Source organism: Pseudorasbora parva, chromosome 14 (genome assembly GCF_024679245.1).
Source record: "Pseudorasbora parva isolate DD20220531a chromosome 14, ASM2467924v1, whole genome shotgun sequence".
In the NCBI taxonomy this organism is placed as follows: Eukaryota; Metazoa; Chordata; class Actinopteri; order Cypriniformes; family Gobionidae; genus Pseudorasbora; species Pseudorasbora parva.
Genome location: NC_090185.1, coordinates 5,408,191 through 5,424,982, shown reverse-complemented (window position 1 = coordinate 5,424,982; position 16,792 = coordinate 5,408,191). Strand labels below are relative to the sequence as shown.

At 39.6% G+C, this 16,792-nt stretch overlaps 1 protein-coding gene and 1 long non-coding RNA gene across 2 annotated transcripts in view; one reads left to right on the top strand and one right to left on the bottom strand.

The window, feature by feature from the left end:
* Positions 1-788: 788 nt before the first annotated feature.
* LOC137039943 (uncharacterized) overlaps positions 789-16,792 on the bottom strand; it is a 62,828-nt gene continuing 46,824 nt past the window's right edge. Inside the window, exons 2-5 of the long non-coding RNA XR_010897785.1 lie at positions 4,773-4,828; positions 1,603-1,627; positions 1,409-1,521; positions 789-1,191 (exon numbers count right to left, since the gene is read on the bottom strand). This is a non-coding gene — a long non-coding RNA (uncharacterized lncRNA). The remainder of the gene's footprint in view (positions 1,192-1,408; positions 1,522-1,602; positions 1,628-4,772; positions 4,829-16,792) is intronic.
* The window catches only part of fbn2b (fibrillin 2b), a 113,038-nt gene continuing 106,883 nt past the window's right edge, over positions 10,638-16,792 (top strand). The window contains exons 1-2 of the mRNA XM_067415298.1: positions 10,638-10,723; positions 12,449-12,748. Of these exons, the coding sequence (XP_067271399.1) occupies positions 12,573-12,748 (176 nt within the window). The 5' untranslated portion in view covers positions 10,638-10,723; positions 12,449-12,572. The remainder of the gene's footprint in view (positions 10,724-12,448; positions 12,749-16,792) is intronic.

Sequence of the window (16,792 nt, the reverse complement as noted above, 5' to 3'; positions counted from 1 at the left end):
TTTTTAACATTTTCAACTTTGTGTAATGTTGCTGTTTGAGCAAGAAAAAACTCTGTAAAGTAACAAACCACAGTCCCTCTTGTGCGTGTTATTCTGTATATCAGTGTCAGTGTTTTTGAACTCCCTGAAATGCCTCCATTGAAGTCTTGAGTTTTCTTCCGGGAACAAACACATGATAATATTCCTCATTTAAATAATTAATATGCAGAATAAAGGGGTGGGGCCTGGTTGGGTTAGTTAGTAGTGTGTTGAAACTGGTGGTTATGGGTGGGACATTTTCAAAACACGCTCAAAATACTTGCCCAACACACTGGTCCAGATCATAGCATATTGTGATTTTTAGAAGAGGAGGGGCTTCATAGAGACAGGGGGAATTGGAAAGTGATAAACTGCAACAATGGAGAATATGGGGACATTCAAACATTAAAAACAACTCTAGATGACCTCAAAAACTAAATCAAGACAAGTAAAAGAGCACAATATGGCCTCTTTAAGAAAGTATTAGATGTATCACAAGCAAGTGTGAGGTATCCACAGTTGATGGACCACTAATATCATTGAATACAAGGTGAGAAAACAAACAATTCTGCTTCCAAATGCAACAAACTTTGACAAAAGCTTCCCTACAAAGAGTTAACGTCTGCGTAATGGACATATAAGACACTTAAACGCTATCTCACTGGACTTAAAGGAGGAATGTGTGAGGATTAGGTCCTCAGCAGGACGTTGCGCATGGTAAGAGTCACCGTCTGCGGTCAACTATAGTCAAAACATATCTGTTACTGAAAACCAAAAACGGACCTACAAGACCATACTTGAAAACTGATATCCACATTCGCACACAAAGTTTTGGGGACTGCACACTTCTACCGCAGCGGGACACATGCTGACAAAACCGTTTCCCAAATGAAACCAGGTGTTTTGAGACAGAAACGTTGAAACAACATTGCAGACAATTATGAATTATTACTGGAACAATCTTACATGGCAAGTTTACAGTCAGGTTAAACCAAAAACATTCGGGTGTACCAAGACAAGCTGGTCGTCCTTTTAGCATGACTCTCCGTGCACTTGCTCTAGGGACTGGATTTGCGTTATCAAAAGAAAGCCACGGAGATCAGCATCCTCCAATCTTCAGAATTAAATGCAGATGCGAAAGTTTCATCCAAAACCTGGAAGTGCACATCGGATCTGTAAAAGATTAATGACCAAATTAAGTAAGGAGTCAAAGTGGTTTTTCGTTCTCTGCATGAATGGCGTTTATCTGAATGAACCTGTGGTTTTTTAGAGGGTGTGAATGGATGTGTTTTCTCTGGGGTGGAGATGTGTTTGGACACAGGACGATCTGTGAAAAACCACTGATGCAGAGAATTTCTAATCAGAACCGGATATTTAGTAACCTCGTGACCTTGTGATTCAACGGATGTTTTCCGAAACAGCTGTCGTTGGTTTAAGTAGGTGAGTCTTAAGTAAACTGGCTCAGACTGACTTCCAAGACATTGTTACATCACATCTGATGATCTAGAACAAATTCAAATGAGTGTTAGTGCACATTTAAAGGAACGGCGCAACTATAAATGTACAAAATCATTACACACTCACCATCATGTTCTAAAGAAGGTCTTTCCTAGACGTCAAAGTCAAGGGAACAAAAGTCAAGGGAACAAGGGACTGTTACTCTTTAAAAGGACAAAAGAAACACCATAAAAAGTAGTCCTTGTGACTTGCACAATTTATTCAATGTATTCTGAAACCATTTGATAGCTTTAGCCCTATTTGGACGGTAGTTGTTTCTCGTGGGTTCATAAGGTATTTTCATCATTGACAGGGGCTAGTCTGTGATTTTATTGCCGTCTGAATCCAGAATGTCAATGTTTTTCTCCCACCACCCGCGTAAAAATCCCCAACCAAATTACCTCCTGTTTTTTGACAAACACATAGGTCGTGTTGTGTTTGAATTACCGTCTGAATTCCCCCCTTTTTTTAAAGAATATATCGCTTAAAAATTTACTGTTTATGTTGTTTTTGTCGACTGCGGAGCACCGTACGGTTGCACTTCGCTGTAATCTGAATGCATTTTAAAGATCTAGACTTCTATTACTGAAATGCTGGCAAATATTTACAAGAGCAATATATTTCATCACCGTTCAAAAAATAAAAATAAGAAAAGCACATAAACATTTAAAACGGGCTGTTATAACAGCAGCAATTACATGTTAAAATAACCACAGCTTTATGTTTACCTCATGTAAATAAGAGGCTGTGTTCCCTTTTTTCGGCTCTTTCCATGTGGAATAAAATGACTTTATTTTGAGATAAAAAACAAGACAGAAAACCATTTAAACTATAATGTGTGTCTATATAGCTTCCTATCTTTAGAGAGATTTAAATAATTAAATAATAATTAGGATGTTAATTTCCAATTATTAAATTAAATATGCATTTATTCTTATTATACCAATCATATGGCATTTTATTTACAGCATACAGTCATATTATTGAGCAGCGCGTTCCCGATCACAAAACTCGGTTCTCCACCGTGAATAAATCACCGTTCAAATGCACGAGTTTATCACTGAGGTGGCATGCAAATGTATTTTTACGGACGTCCACATGAGAAATAGCCTGACAAGCCAGACCCACATCAAGATGTTTGGTCTGGAAACTCACCATTGACAGGACTCAATCTGAGGGGCGGGATAAACGCTTGTCTTTCAAACTCCCTCTGCACGCGATAGGATACGGTACACAACCAACCAGAGCAACGAAGGTGAAGCGGAGCTCGTTGATAGATTAAACATTCGCCGTATCCGGTCGGCAAAACTCAACACATCTTCCCTTTTTAAGAATGACTTCAGTGCCGCTCTTTGTTCTTTTCTCAGAGAAAAGCTCAACTCCAAGTCTTCCAGAGTCGCGGTCAAAGCTGATTCGAAAGACCGCCGTTCGCCAGTTTCTGTGTTTACTACAAGCACGCAAACGCAACTCGGTCTTCATCTTTATGGCCCCGCCCACCGACTCTATACACAATGTGATTGGCCTGGCAAGAGTTAGGTGAATACAGCTCAGAAGGGTATTGAGAACTGCTAGACGACACTCGCGGGCAGTTTAGATTTGCTGCTGCTAGGGTGCGTCAAGATTTCTAGCCCACATGAGAAACAATTACTGTCCGAATCGATCTCTGACTTTTCTGTTCAGACAGGGAGCCCCGAATTTTGGTCAAGAATAGCATTTTAGCCTTTTTATTTCTTATGGATATGTTGTGATTATTCTATAACTATTTTTATACCTTTTCTATGTAAAGCACTTTGAATTACCAGTGTGTATGAAACGTGCTATATAAATAAACTTGCCTTGCTCACTGAAAATGTACCCCTCCATCATAGAGCTCTCATTTGTGTACATTCAAACATTGATGAAGGTAAATGTGGCGCAATTCACAAGGTACAGAAACACATTAAAATATGGCACAAGACGCGTTGCACCAATTTTGGTGGGTCACGTTTGAATTTGACTCTGACCAACTCAATGGATCACATTAGAGATGTTGCACTCACTTTTAAAGGGTTAGTTCACCCAAAAATTAAAATTCTGTTATTACTTACCCTCATGTCGTTGCACATAATGACTTATATAGTAATGGGCCGATTTCAAAACAAAGATTCAAACCGTTATGAATCAGTGTATTGATTCAGGATTCGGATCGCCAATGTCACGTGATTTCAGCAGTCTGACACGCGAGCCAAATCATGAATCAATACGCTGATTCATAACGGTTCGAAAAGTTTGGTTTGAAATCAGCCCATCACTATATAAGTCGTTATTTTGTTTTGTTTTTTCGCACAAAAACTATTCTCGTGTCTTCATAAATGACTGTAGAGCCGCTGTAGTGAGATGGGCTTTGTAACGACGTCTTTAGTGCCTTTATGGGTCTTGAGAGAGGAAATGACATTGGTGTCAATGAAGGCCTTTCTAAACCATCGGATTTCAACACTAATATCTTCATCTGTGTCTGAAGATGAACGGAGGTCTGACGGCTGTCCAACCACAGGAGGAATTAATGATAGAATTTACATTTTAGGGTGAACTAACCCTTTAATAAACACTTGCCTGCATTCCTTTCTACCTGTGGATACTGAGTGATTTGAACACTGTTTATCTCTCTTTCAATGTACAAAGTACACAACAGAAAAGAGAGCACTTCTTAGAATAAGCAAAGTCTTTGGGTGTTAATGTGTTCAAGTCTTTAATTTCCTCAAAATAGCGCCAGAACGTACACATCTCCAGGTTTTGGTATGGCTATGTGCAGTAAATTCCTGCCGATTCTTAGATTCCCGTACGACAGAATGTTTTATGTGCGCTTGAGAGTGCAGGACATGGTACATCTGAGATCCATTAGCACGGGGTGCAGTTCACAAGCAGACGCTCCGAGCAGCTCTATTGGAATTCCACATCGTTGCCAATTCCCTTTTCTTCCTTTACTCAACGTTTCTAGCTTTGCGTAGGGGCCTTCTGGGAACTTGTCGCAGTGACTCTGAAACTCAATCATCTTTTTCTGTCACTCAACTTCACTTGGTATTTTGAGGAAGCAATCACATTAAATGCGCCCTATCAACGCAGGAGCCGTTCTCACGTGTGCAATGTCTCGAAGGCACGTGATGGTGTTTGGAATTGGAGCACGACTAGGTTTGTTTTTATTTTTTCCTCGGCTTTACGGGATGACAAAACAGCTTGTCTTTGTCTTCCTTTCGGCCTTTGAAGTTGTGCATTCTTACCTTGCTACATCACTGGAGGTCTACAGCTGCCTCGGAGGAAGGTGAGGTTAGCATTGCTGAAACATATACATATAAAAAAGAAGAACAAGATGTTTGAGCCAAGAACAAAGGGTTCTCGAGGTGTAAAAGCATCAGAAATTAGAGTGACGTAAGAGTCACTCAAAATAGCGGTAAGTGCTTCCCTGATGTTTGGGGAAATGAACAGAATGAAACTCAAGGACTGTATGAGAGATGATGGATTCTTTCAACAGATGAACACAAAATTTCTCAGTTCTTCACCCTTGTGACCTTTCCTCAAAATATGCTTAGCAGAACACATTTACACTATTTTCTACTATTAACTATTTATCTAACTATTTGTTTTCTTCCAGGAACGAAGACGTCACAATATTCCCTATTTAAATTAACAATATGCAGAATAAAAGGGGCGGGCCTGGTTGAGTTAGTTAGTGGTGTGTTGAAACTGGTGGTTTTTTGGTAAGGGCATACGAATCCATATTAAACAATGTGGCTCGTGGCGACACATTGCTGTCTTAAGACACAAAACGATTGGTTTCTGGCAGAAACCGAACAGCATTTGTTATTTTTTTACCTCATAGCAGACGAATCTCATCTAGTATTCCCAGCGCCATTACTTTCGCCGAAGAAGGTGAAAATACCGGCGCGATCATAGATATATTTACATAGATGCCTAATTCGACCAATCCGTGTAGGCTCAAAAAATCATTTATCTATGATTGTGCCGCGATGTTGACCTCATTCAGCGAAAGTAATGGCGTTGGGAATACTAGATGAGATTCGTCTGATTTGAGGTAAAAAATGTATTCCCTATTTAAATAATTAATATGCAGAATAAAAGGGGCGGGGCCTGGTTGAGTTAGTAAGTAGTGTGTTGAAACTGGTGGTTTTTGGTAAGGGGTGGGATATTTCCCAAACACCAATCACAACACACTGCTCCAGTCGACCAATCAGAGCAATGTGTGCTATTCAGAAGGAGGGGCTTTATAGAGACAGGAACTAAACAGAGCATTACTGACAGACTGGGATTAGAGGGGGCGCAACAATGGAGAATATGAGGAATAATCATCATTCAAGCAGGAAAACCTGTTCTAGTAGAGCCCAAAAACACAAACAGACTTTTTAAAAGAGCACAATATGGCCTCTTTAAAACATATACATCAAGATGCTTTAATTAATACTGTCAAGTTGTTTCTTCCACAGCTTTAACACCACACCGCAGGGTTGCAAACAGGGAGCATCTCAAAACTGAGTCACGCTCCACCCTGACCCCTGCGGTCACACCCACAAACCCAGAACTGGAACCAGTCCAGACCTCATTTAGTGACTCAATACTTCACAACATTTGTATTTTATTGACCCGTTATGTGAGTCAAGGCTACAACGTCAAATTGCAAAGTATTCATGACCCTCACTTTTTTTTTTTGACTACCTTAGACATTCCTGCCAAAGAAGAAACTCTCTGTAAACTCAGCAACCTGCACATATGTGCGTGCTTATAGTTTGCACAGAACTAATGTGCATAACATTCCCCATGTGGCTTGAATCAAACGTCTTTCCAAAATAAATGACAGCGGTGTCTCGCATCGGCCTCAGTTGTGATGCTCTTAGACGCACCGATAACAGATTTCAGCTGAGATCTTTCATATATCAGGACCTATAGAGGCATCTAGTTTCCTAACAAAGCACCCTCACAAAATAAAACTCGTATGTAAAGTAAATCCTCTTTTAGAATGCATTTTGTTCCTGACGCAAGGATGCAGATGCAGAATCTGAACCGAAGCAAATCGAAGCGGAACTAATGGAGGAGTGAAATTGAGGCTTTGCCATACTAAAAACAACTGGATCCTCTTCTGGTTTACGTAGTATTTGCCATCTCTCATCCCCAAACCATCTCTAGGACAGACTCCAGCCGCAGCAAAACGCCACCTCAAATCCTGCTCGTAATTATTGCCTTTCTAACACATAAGCTGGCAAAAATGCAAGAAAATTTAATTAAGGTCTTTAAAGCATCTTGAGAACACTTATTTAGATATTCTGACCTCTAAATATGAATTGACTGTTCTCTGAACGTCCAACGTTTTTTTTTAACGTGTTTTCTCGGTTATGTGAACATTCCATTCTGCAAACATAATGGAAACATTGCTTTTGAATGAACTTGTTCTCTTTCAGTAGGTCACATCACTTTGGAAGGTCACCAACGTATTGGGATATCGCGAAAATATCCCAATCCATGACGAGACATGACGTCTCCGTTCCCTCCTTCAGGGAACATTTCATTTTGCAAACGTAGTAATGTTACTTTCGAATGTTCTTGTTTTGCTTATTGTTGCTTCTTGTTCTTTGTTTAACATTCTCATTAAAGGGATAGTTCACCCAAAAATGAGACTGGGATGTTTATCTGCTGACCCCCAGGGCATCATAGGTGAGTTTGTTTCTTCAGGAGAACAAAAATGAAGATTTTTAACTCAACCGTTGCTCGTATAATGCATGTCAATGGGGTGTATTTCTATGAGAGTAAAAAACACACAGACATACGAATCCATATTAAACCCTGTGGCTCGTGGCAACACATTGATGTCTTAAGACATGAAAACGATTAGCCTGACAAGCCAGACCCACATCAAGATGTTTGGTCTGGAAACTCACCATTGACAGCTCAATCTGAGGGGCGGGATAAACGGTTGTCTTTCAAACTCCCTCTGCACGTGATAGGATAGCGCTACAACCAACCAGAGCAACGAAGGTGAAGCAGAGCTTGTTGATAGATTAAACATTCGCCGTATCCGGTCGGCTAAACTCTGAACACATCTTCCCTTTTTAAGAATGACTTCAGTGCCGTTCTTTGCTCTTTTCTCAGAGAAAAACTCCAAGTCTTCCAGAGTCGCGGTCAAAGCTGATTCGAAAGACCGCCGTTCGCCAGTTTCTGTGTTTACTAGAAGCACGCAAGCGCAACTCTGCCGTCGTCATTATGTTAAGCCCCGCCCACTAACTCTATACACAATGTGATTGGCCCGACTAGAGTTTGTCGTTTACAGCTCAGAAGGGTATTGAGAGTTGCTAGACGACACTCGCGGGCAGATCAGATTTGCTGCCGCTAGGGTGCGTCTAGATTTCTAGGCTACGAAACGATTGGTTTCTGTGAGAAACCGAACAGTATTTGTTATTTTTTACCTCATAGTAGACGAATCTCATCTAGTATTCCCAGCGCCATTACTTCCGGCGAAGAAGGTGAAAATACAGGCGTGATCATAGATATATTTACATAGATGCCTCATTTGACCGATCCATGCTGGTTCTAATGAAAAATCATATCACTATGATTGCGCCACGATTTTGACCTCATTAGGCGGAAGTAATGGCGTTGGGAATACTAGATGAGATTCGTCTGATATGAGGTAAAAAAATAATAACACTAATACTTTTGGGTGTCTTGCAGAAACCGAACATTTTACACAACGCGTTTTAAATATGGATTTATTAATTTTTTTACACAAATGCATGGCTTCGCTTCGCGTCCGAAGGCTTTTATTAGCCCCCTGCACTTTTATGATGGATAGATGCACTTTTATGGATTTCATAAACAAGGCGACAATTTACTGCCATTATAATGCTTGGATTATCCAGGACTTTTATTTTTTATATAACTCAGATTGTATTAATCTGAAAGAAGAATGTCATACACACCTAGGATGACTTGAGGATGAGTAACTCATGAGCTAATTTTCATTTTTGGTTTAACTAATCTTTTAAAGACCAGATAGCTTTGAACAAACATTCTATTAATGTTACTAGAAGAACATTTGTTCATACTTTGAGAGAACCTCGCGAGAACGTTCCCTGTTAGCTGGGGTGCTTGCTAATTATTACATTAATCGAAAGCAGCGTTTAGGATTATCATATGTTTATGGTCCCTGGAGTAAACCAAGACGGTCACGAGATTAGTCATAAAATGCCTCATTCTTTATCATCTTCCTGGAAAGACTCTGCACCACATGTCGCATCCTCTTTGGGCGCAAACATACTGTTCAACACAACCTGTCAGATGTTGAGAGGGAGTCAAAAGGAAAGGGAAAGTGGGCTCAGCGCACAATGTGGTTCTGTTTAGGGGTGAGCCGTGTGGGTCTTGGAGAAAGCCATCTCTGCCAAGAACATTGCTCCGATCTCATTTCGTTGCAAGAGCGAGGGGGATCGGAAAACACGCCACAAATCATTTCTATGACCATGCATTCTACATGACGTAGGCGATTTAATCACGAGATGTGCTCAAACACAATTCCACACTGATTTCTTCCATTAACTTTTATGACATTGGGAACTAACATATTTAGTTTTCACTGCTGAGAGGTAAAACAAGCACGATAAATGCACGTGGGATGGAGGCTATTCTTATAATTGCTCAGACAACAAAGGCATCTATGTTTTTCAAACCTGCTGACTCAGTTTGGCAGTTTCAACAACGTTGTCACTCACATTTGGGTTGCGCTCAGCTGTTTGACCACCCAGGTGAAGCGTCGTCTCTTACAGCCAATTAAAATCAGGCAAACAGAGTGAGAAAACAAAGCTTTTCATCCTGTTTGACTAACTTATTCGCCCTTTTAATTGAGCCTGAATGACCTTCCTTCAGATTTTGACCTTCCATCTTGGCTTTTGAGCCAAAGCTATATATATATATATATATATATATATATATATATATAAAAAGTTTAGTATTAAAAACGAATTGGGTCAAATTTAGCGTATTTTCTTTTATGCCAAAAATCATTAGGATATTAAGCAATGATCATGTTCCGAGATATTTTGTACATTTCGTACCATTAATATATATAAAAAAAATGATTATTAGTAGTAATATGTGTTGCTAAGGACAATTTTTGGACAACTTTAAAGGCGATTTTCTCAATATTTAGATTTTTTTTCTCCAGATTTTCAAGTAGTTGTATCTCGGCCAAATAATATACTATCATAACAAACCATACTTTAATGGAAAGATTATATAGCCTGATTTCAGTTGATCTATAAATATCAATTGCCAAGAATTTACCCTTATGACTGGTTTTGTGGTCCAGGGTCTCTCTCTCTCTCTCTCTCTCTCTCTCTCTCTCTCTCTCTCTCTCTCTCTCACACACACACACACACACACACACACACACACACACACACACACACACACACACACAGTTAGTGTTTTTTTTTATTTTATTATGAGGACTTTCCAATGGCGTAAAGGATTTTACACTGTAAAAACTGTACATTCTCTCCTCCTACACTGCCCCTAAACCTACCCATCACACACACACACACACACACACACACACACACACACACACACACACACACACACACACACACACACACACACACACACACACACACACACACACACACACACACACACACAGTCTGCCCCTAAACCTACCCATTACAGGAAACATTCTGCATTTTTATATATAAAAAAAAACACATCTCACATTTAGTATGTTTATGAATCTATTTACATTGTGGGAACCGCTGGCTGGTCCCCACAATGTGGTGATCTCATGTTTATATTACAAGTACAAGTACACACACACACAAACACGTACACACACGTATAGCCTACAAACATATAGCAACTCGATTCAAAACAATCATTCAAAGGATAATTCCATAGTTTGTACTGTAGGAGAAATGTTCTAATTCGTTTCCTTAGCTTTTCTTTTTCATTCACTCTTTCAGTCATGGTAAATAATGGTCGGTTGCAGTGCAGGGGGACAGTCAGTGGGTTCAAACCCCCTCCTCTGAGGCTCTTAAACCAAAGCACCTCCCCTCGACCTATCAGGGTAATTCACTTACTTTTCTCTTTCTCACAAGGGCTATAGTGCAGTTTTCCATTCAGGGGAACATATCCCGTGACAATAACGGACTCCTCCAGGCATTCCAAGACATCTGAGGTATTTCGGCTTCAATATCTTTATTATTTACGCATCCGTTTCAACGAAACGCTCCTATGCACCGCGATTGTAATTTATAATGCAGGAAAGATCGCATTGAACGGGGATTAAGAAATTGGCTACTTTGCAAAGTTTCATTGAGGCAAAAAAAATATTGGTGACAACCCGGCGTTTATTTCCCTACAGTTTGTTGACCGGCTTATTCGTTTAAAACTCAAATATAAGTATTACGTTGGTACACGACGGAAGAAAAATTAAGTTTAAAGGTGAGAAAAGTAAAGTTTTTAAATATGAAAAAAAAAATTAACTTGGGATTATTATAGCCTAAATTAGACCATTTAAACGCGTTACATCTGCAACTGATTAAATAATAGGCTACCAAATATCCGCGGGTTATTTGAAGCATGTTAATGTAGGCTAATCGCGAAATCTATTGTAAAGTGTGTAGCCTATATCGTGAAGGCGTTTGCCTCAGCAAACTCAACTTTTTTTCTAGCGATTTTTTCTTCTCTTCTCAAAGGAAACTCTCACGTGCTGTCATTTTTTAACGGAGTAATTAAAGTACAAGATGTTGAATTGTGTCACAGCTTAAGACCTGAAAAGCGGACGATGTGCAGTCAGTAATACCTTCGAAAGATGATTGTTGTCATTGATGTTTTTTTCTTTGTTCGCGCCGCGATTAGCACCGCCCACCTAAAAACTCCTCAGACTTTCCCTCTCAGATTTACCAATCCTGTCATCATCAGATAAACTGGGATTTAACCTACTTTAACATAATTATTATAAAGTAGACGCAGTTTTTGATGTAAAACAATATTCATTTTGCAGATGCTTTGATTAAAATCTACGTATGATATAGGCTATTCAAAGTTTAATTATCAAGATATAAATGTGTTTTTTTTTTTACAGTCTGTGATGTAGACTGTAAGGTTGTTTCTCATAGATGTGTTTTTTTTTTACACAGCAATTAGATCCACCTAACTCTTCAAACTTTCCTTCTCAGACTTACTAGACTGTCATCTTAGATGGTGCACTGTAATTGAACTAACTTTTCATTAAACCAACATTTTAAGGCTTTGATGTTTGCAAAAGAAATTTACAGTTATATATATATATATATATATATATATATATATATATATATATATATATATATATTAATATGGAATACCACAAAAAAAAAATTGTGGAGACATCCAGTTTACCTTTTTTTTTTTAAAGAATGTCCTTATTAAGCAGCATGCCCACTTTGCTAAGGTTTTATATTTGCAACACAAATATATCATGCTGAAAAGAAAACTGTAAAAAAAAAAACACTGTGTTTTTTTGCCGCCCCCATTTCTGTCATGGTTCTAAATCTTTTGAGGCCCATTATTTACCCTAAAATCTTAGTTTTAATGAGCCAGTTGAGGACAAAACCAGGAGTCCAGTCTTGGCTAGGAGTTGGTTATTTCTACAGTGAATGCACACTAAGACAGTCTAAGTGGGCCTGTAAAAGGATGCGGGCTGGCGCTTAAAGAGCCATACGGTTTGCCTGGAATAATACTACACTTTATAAAAAAACTCCATCATCGACCGTGGGAGATTTAATGGCTAAATTTATGAGGGGGCACATTTGTTCATATGTTCACTGTATATATGCCAAATAGGCTTAGCAGTAAAGGGAACGAGAATGAAATAAGAATGCAAAGGTAATAGTAAGCATTTTGTCTTCTCTTTTTACAGCCTTCAGCCTGGAGTTCTCTTGGATCACACAAGTTCACGTCTGAAGAGCTCATTGGAAAGGAAGAGTTTTATTGTGGGTGAGGCACGTTTAACGGTGCTTAAGGAGTCGCAAAGCAAGGGGCCAATGGGAGTGTGGAAGCTGGCCAAGGTGGTGCTCGGATGGGCTGCCGTCTGGTGGGCCGCGGCCTATTCGGTGCAGGCGCAAGGAGATGGAGACATCCAGGCCAGTCGATTCACTGGAAAACCTGAGGGGGAGGTGCAACAGAGGGTCCGTCGGAGAGGCCAGGAGTCCCTCAGGGGGTAAGCGCTTTTTCAGTCACGTCCTGCTCCTGTTTTCTGTCAGTTTTATTTTTGAAGTGGACACGTTAATGGTTTAACCATATGAGGCGGAGCGTTTAACTCAACTTTTATTACCAGAAGTACAGAATAATCATTTCATGGTTGGTGTATCTCATCCTTGATTTCAAAGCTAGCGTTAGTTTCTTCAGACTTTTTTTGCTGCAGTAGATTTCTGTTGCAACCTGGTGTGCTATTTGGGTTAGAGCCCAACTGGGTTCAAAGTACGATTGGTCTCTAAAAGGCAACATATGTGATGGAGCCAGCTGCAGAAGTGTTGTGAATCGGCTGTGGAGGAATTTTAAGTACTGAAATGCCTCGGTATGTTGGTCATGACAACAGGAGTGTCATTTCCTACTGATAACTTAAGCTGCTGAAAGACATTATTGTTTGCTAGCGCAAATTTTGCATCCACGTATCTCCTAGAAGAATGCATGGAGTTTAAGGTCTCAAAATTTGTCTGAAAGTAACTCAAATATATTAAAAGAGGAGTGATAGATATTTTTCCAAGCCCTCCAGTGCCTCTCAAACCCTGCATCTGCATCTCCACTAAGCTGTGTATTTTTCTGATTTTTGAGAAAACAATGGCTGTTTTGTGTAGTGCGGCCCTTCGTATGTTTGAACGGTTATTCCAATCATCCTCTCATCTGTACTTGCTTATAACTCCCCTGCAAACTGCAACAGGAAATGAGGTATTCTGATTACTCTTGGGGTGAAGGGAGGGCTCCAACAAGGGACATTTGTTTTCAAGGAGGTGAGAAAGAGCATTTTTACAACAGAGACATGTCTCCAATTTGTGGATCCTTATTTAATCAGAAAAGGGTTCAGTTAAGGTCTGAAAGAAATCTAGCAAGGCCAAACAGAAACTTCATGATTAGCACTGTGGTTTGTGGTCCAGTATACACTGAATTCCAGAAACAATAGTGATCTTCTGTATGTGTACACCAGTACCAGAAGTGGGACCAATGGTAGTTTACTTGTATCGCACCCAAAAGTGAGTTAACTGAACATTTTGGGTAGTTTTCCAGGTAAATTAAGAGGAAGAATTTGATCCGGTCAGTGAAGCAGAACCATGTGGCAGTAAGTCAACTGAGTAATGTGCCACGGTGCCCTCTTGAGAGCCTATGCTAAACACAAACTAGCCCAAAGGGATGTAGGAACTTGCACAATTTCCATCCAAGTTGTTCCCATCAAACAGTTCCCTTTGATTAAGGAAAGACGTTGAACTTGAGACCCTTCAAACATTGTTTGAGTCTTAAAGAAAGGTCTACATGACCTACATGATTTAGATGAAGGTCTAAATCACTTCTAGGAACTATTTGTAATCCTATTTACATACCAGCACAGTGTAAGAATGTCCCTTAAAGGGATGTTTTACCCGAAAATGAAAATCTCTCATTAATTACCCTCCTGTCGCTTCAAACCCGTAAGTCTTTTGTTCATCTTTGTAACACAAATGAAGATCTTTTTGATTAAATCTGAGAGTTTTCTGTCCCTCCTTTGACAGTCTATACAACTACCACTATAATGCTTTAAAAACTTCATAAAGAGATCATAAAAAGAATCAATATGAATTTTTTATTGAGTTTTTTATGAATTTTTTCCAGATTTTCTGAAGAGACATGATGGCTTTATATGATGAACAGATTTCATTTAGGCTTTTATTCACATTTAAACATTAATCAGCGAACATAAACAAAAGTTAAAAACCAAACCTGCTTGACATGCAAGAACAAACCTCATGCTGAAGCTCAAACGTGCTGCGTAACATGAACCATATTGGTTCTTGCACGTCAAGCAAACATATTTGAACTGATGTGTGAGTTGATGTTTATATGTGAATAAATGTCTAAATTCAATCTGTTCATTATATAAAGCGATTGCGTCTCGTCAGTTTAGTTAGTTTTATGAGCTCGTCATTAACTTTTTGAAGTGTCAAAGTGGTAGATGCTTAGCTGTTAACAGAGGGAAAGAAAGCGTATACTGAAAGAAATATAATATATACCCACTTAATTTGTGACCCGTAGAGGAACGAAAGTCTTACAGGCTTGGAACGTCACAAGGGGGAGTAATTAATGACTAAAATTTCATTCTTGGATAAACTATCCCTTTAAAAAACTACTGATTATACTGATTTTGCATGTAAAAATATGCACATTTAATCTTCTGCAGAGATGCCGACCAATAAAGCCAAGTTATCCAAGGTCAGGCAGTTTAAGAGAGCTGCAGTAGGTGATTTGGAGCTTATTGGCTCTCCTTGCTAGGCATAATTTGGCTGTCAGATTGGAGGAGTCTGATCACATTGCGCTTGGGGGCCTCTTAAATAAAGGTAAAGTCTGGGAGACTGCTATAAAAGCAATGGGCTTGGGGTGAGAATATGATTATGTGGTTCTCGTCTATCGATGCCAACTCTGACAATTTTTGATGAGTTCAAAGCCAGCACCGTGCTCATGGTTGATGTTTTTAGAAGTCTTGCTGGCTTGGCCAGGGTTTCTCTTAATTTTCTCAACATGTCTCTGAGGCAATGTCAGCTCCACTGGACTCCAAAGATGGGCTTGAGTTCTTCCAGAATGCTTGATGTTTGCATCCCCAGAGAGTCTTGGATTTATATTCTTTTAACAGTTGAAAATACATGCCAGTCAAAAGAAAACAATCTTCTTGGACACCAAAGAGCTTGGTTGAAGCCAATAACATTTAGTTATGGAATTGTTCTTTCTACAAATACTTTGTAGAACAGAAAAATTGCCTCGAATTTGTTTTAATACCTCAATGGCAGAATGACCCAATAGAAAAAAGAAAAACAAAACAAAAAGTGGGGTTTGTCATCTAACCAGTGGAAAGGAAGACGCAGATCAGATAAGTGTGTCCTTGTGTGTGCATAATAGCATGCCCAGAACTGCTTATCGTCTTATTAAATGCACTCATTGTATTTTACCAAACAAGAAACAACATAAGAGCTAATTGCTTTCTGTTGTTTATTCACGATACCATCAGTCGCTCCAGAACTCCAACGCGTCTTGTGGACCGGCTTAGGCCAGAAAGATAGCATTATCACATGGATTTTATGCATGAAATCATTTAGAGCGACCCCCTCTTTCCTTCACTTTTGCATTAAAAGTGTATAGTCTAGACGGCAGTGTGATTTGAGTTCATTAGGGTCAGGGGCTTGAAACAGGCTAAGTTGGACAAAGAAAAGGTCTTGGAGATCCAGAGGCTTTACGCACTGGGATCTTTATAATGTTAAAACAACCGTGCCATTAGCTCATTGGCTCAGTTTGCAGCAATCATGGGGGCTGGGAGCAAACGTCTCTAAAGTGACCTTTCACCTCTATAGGGGTGGGATAGAATTGTGCTATCTTTCTGCGCCCTGTCCAAGATATCCCACAAGAAATAGAGCGAGCTCCTGTTCAGTTTTTATGACCTCATGGAAAACTTGCTGCCAAAGCATCCCGATTTCCTATCTCGTGCTTGTCCTGACCTTTTGCCTTACTGGAATTCAGTTTGTGAGGGTTTTTAAGGGCTCAAGAGTCGTAAAGTTGGCCTGGTTTATCCAGAGATCTTTGGCAAAGAATTGCTTGCAAATCTCTTGCTTGAGGGCAACTGGTAGCCCCTGTAAATGAAGAAGGATTTGACCTAGTGAAGTGAAATGAATGGATCCATCTAGCTGAAGAAGTCACATGGCCTTTCCAGGTATTTGCCTCGTAGCAAAGAACCCGTTAGCAATTTATATCTCCCTTTGAGGTGCCGGTTTGTGTTTGAGATTCTGGGTTCTGTAAATGTTCTTCATTTAGTGGTGGTAAACACACAGTACTGCAACTAATACATTTAATAGTTTGCACAAGGATTGCATGTTTGAAATGCAGTTTTCTAAGCTATCTAGTACTCACTGCAGATGCTTCAAAGCCACCCAAAGCAGTATTCAAGCTTAAAGACGTGTGAAGAATTTTTTTGAAGGCGCCAGTTGAGAAATAAGACTCTTTGTTTCCACATTGCTGATAATTCATCATC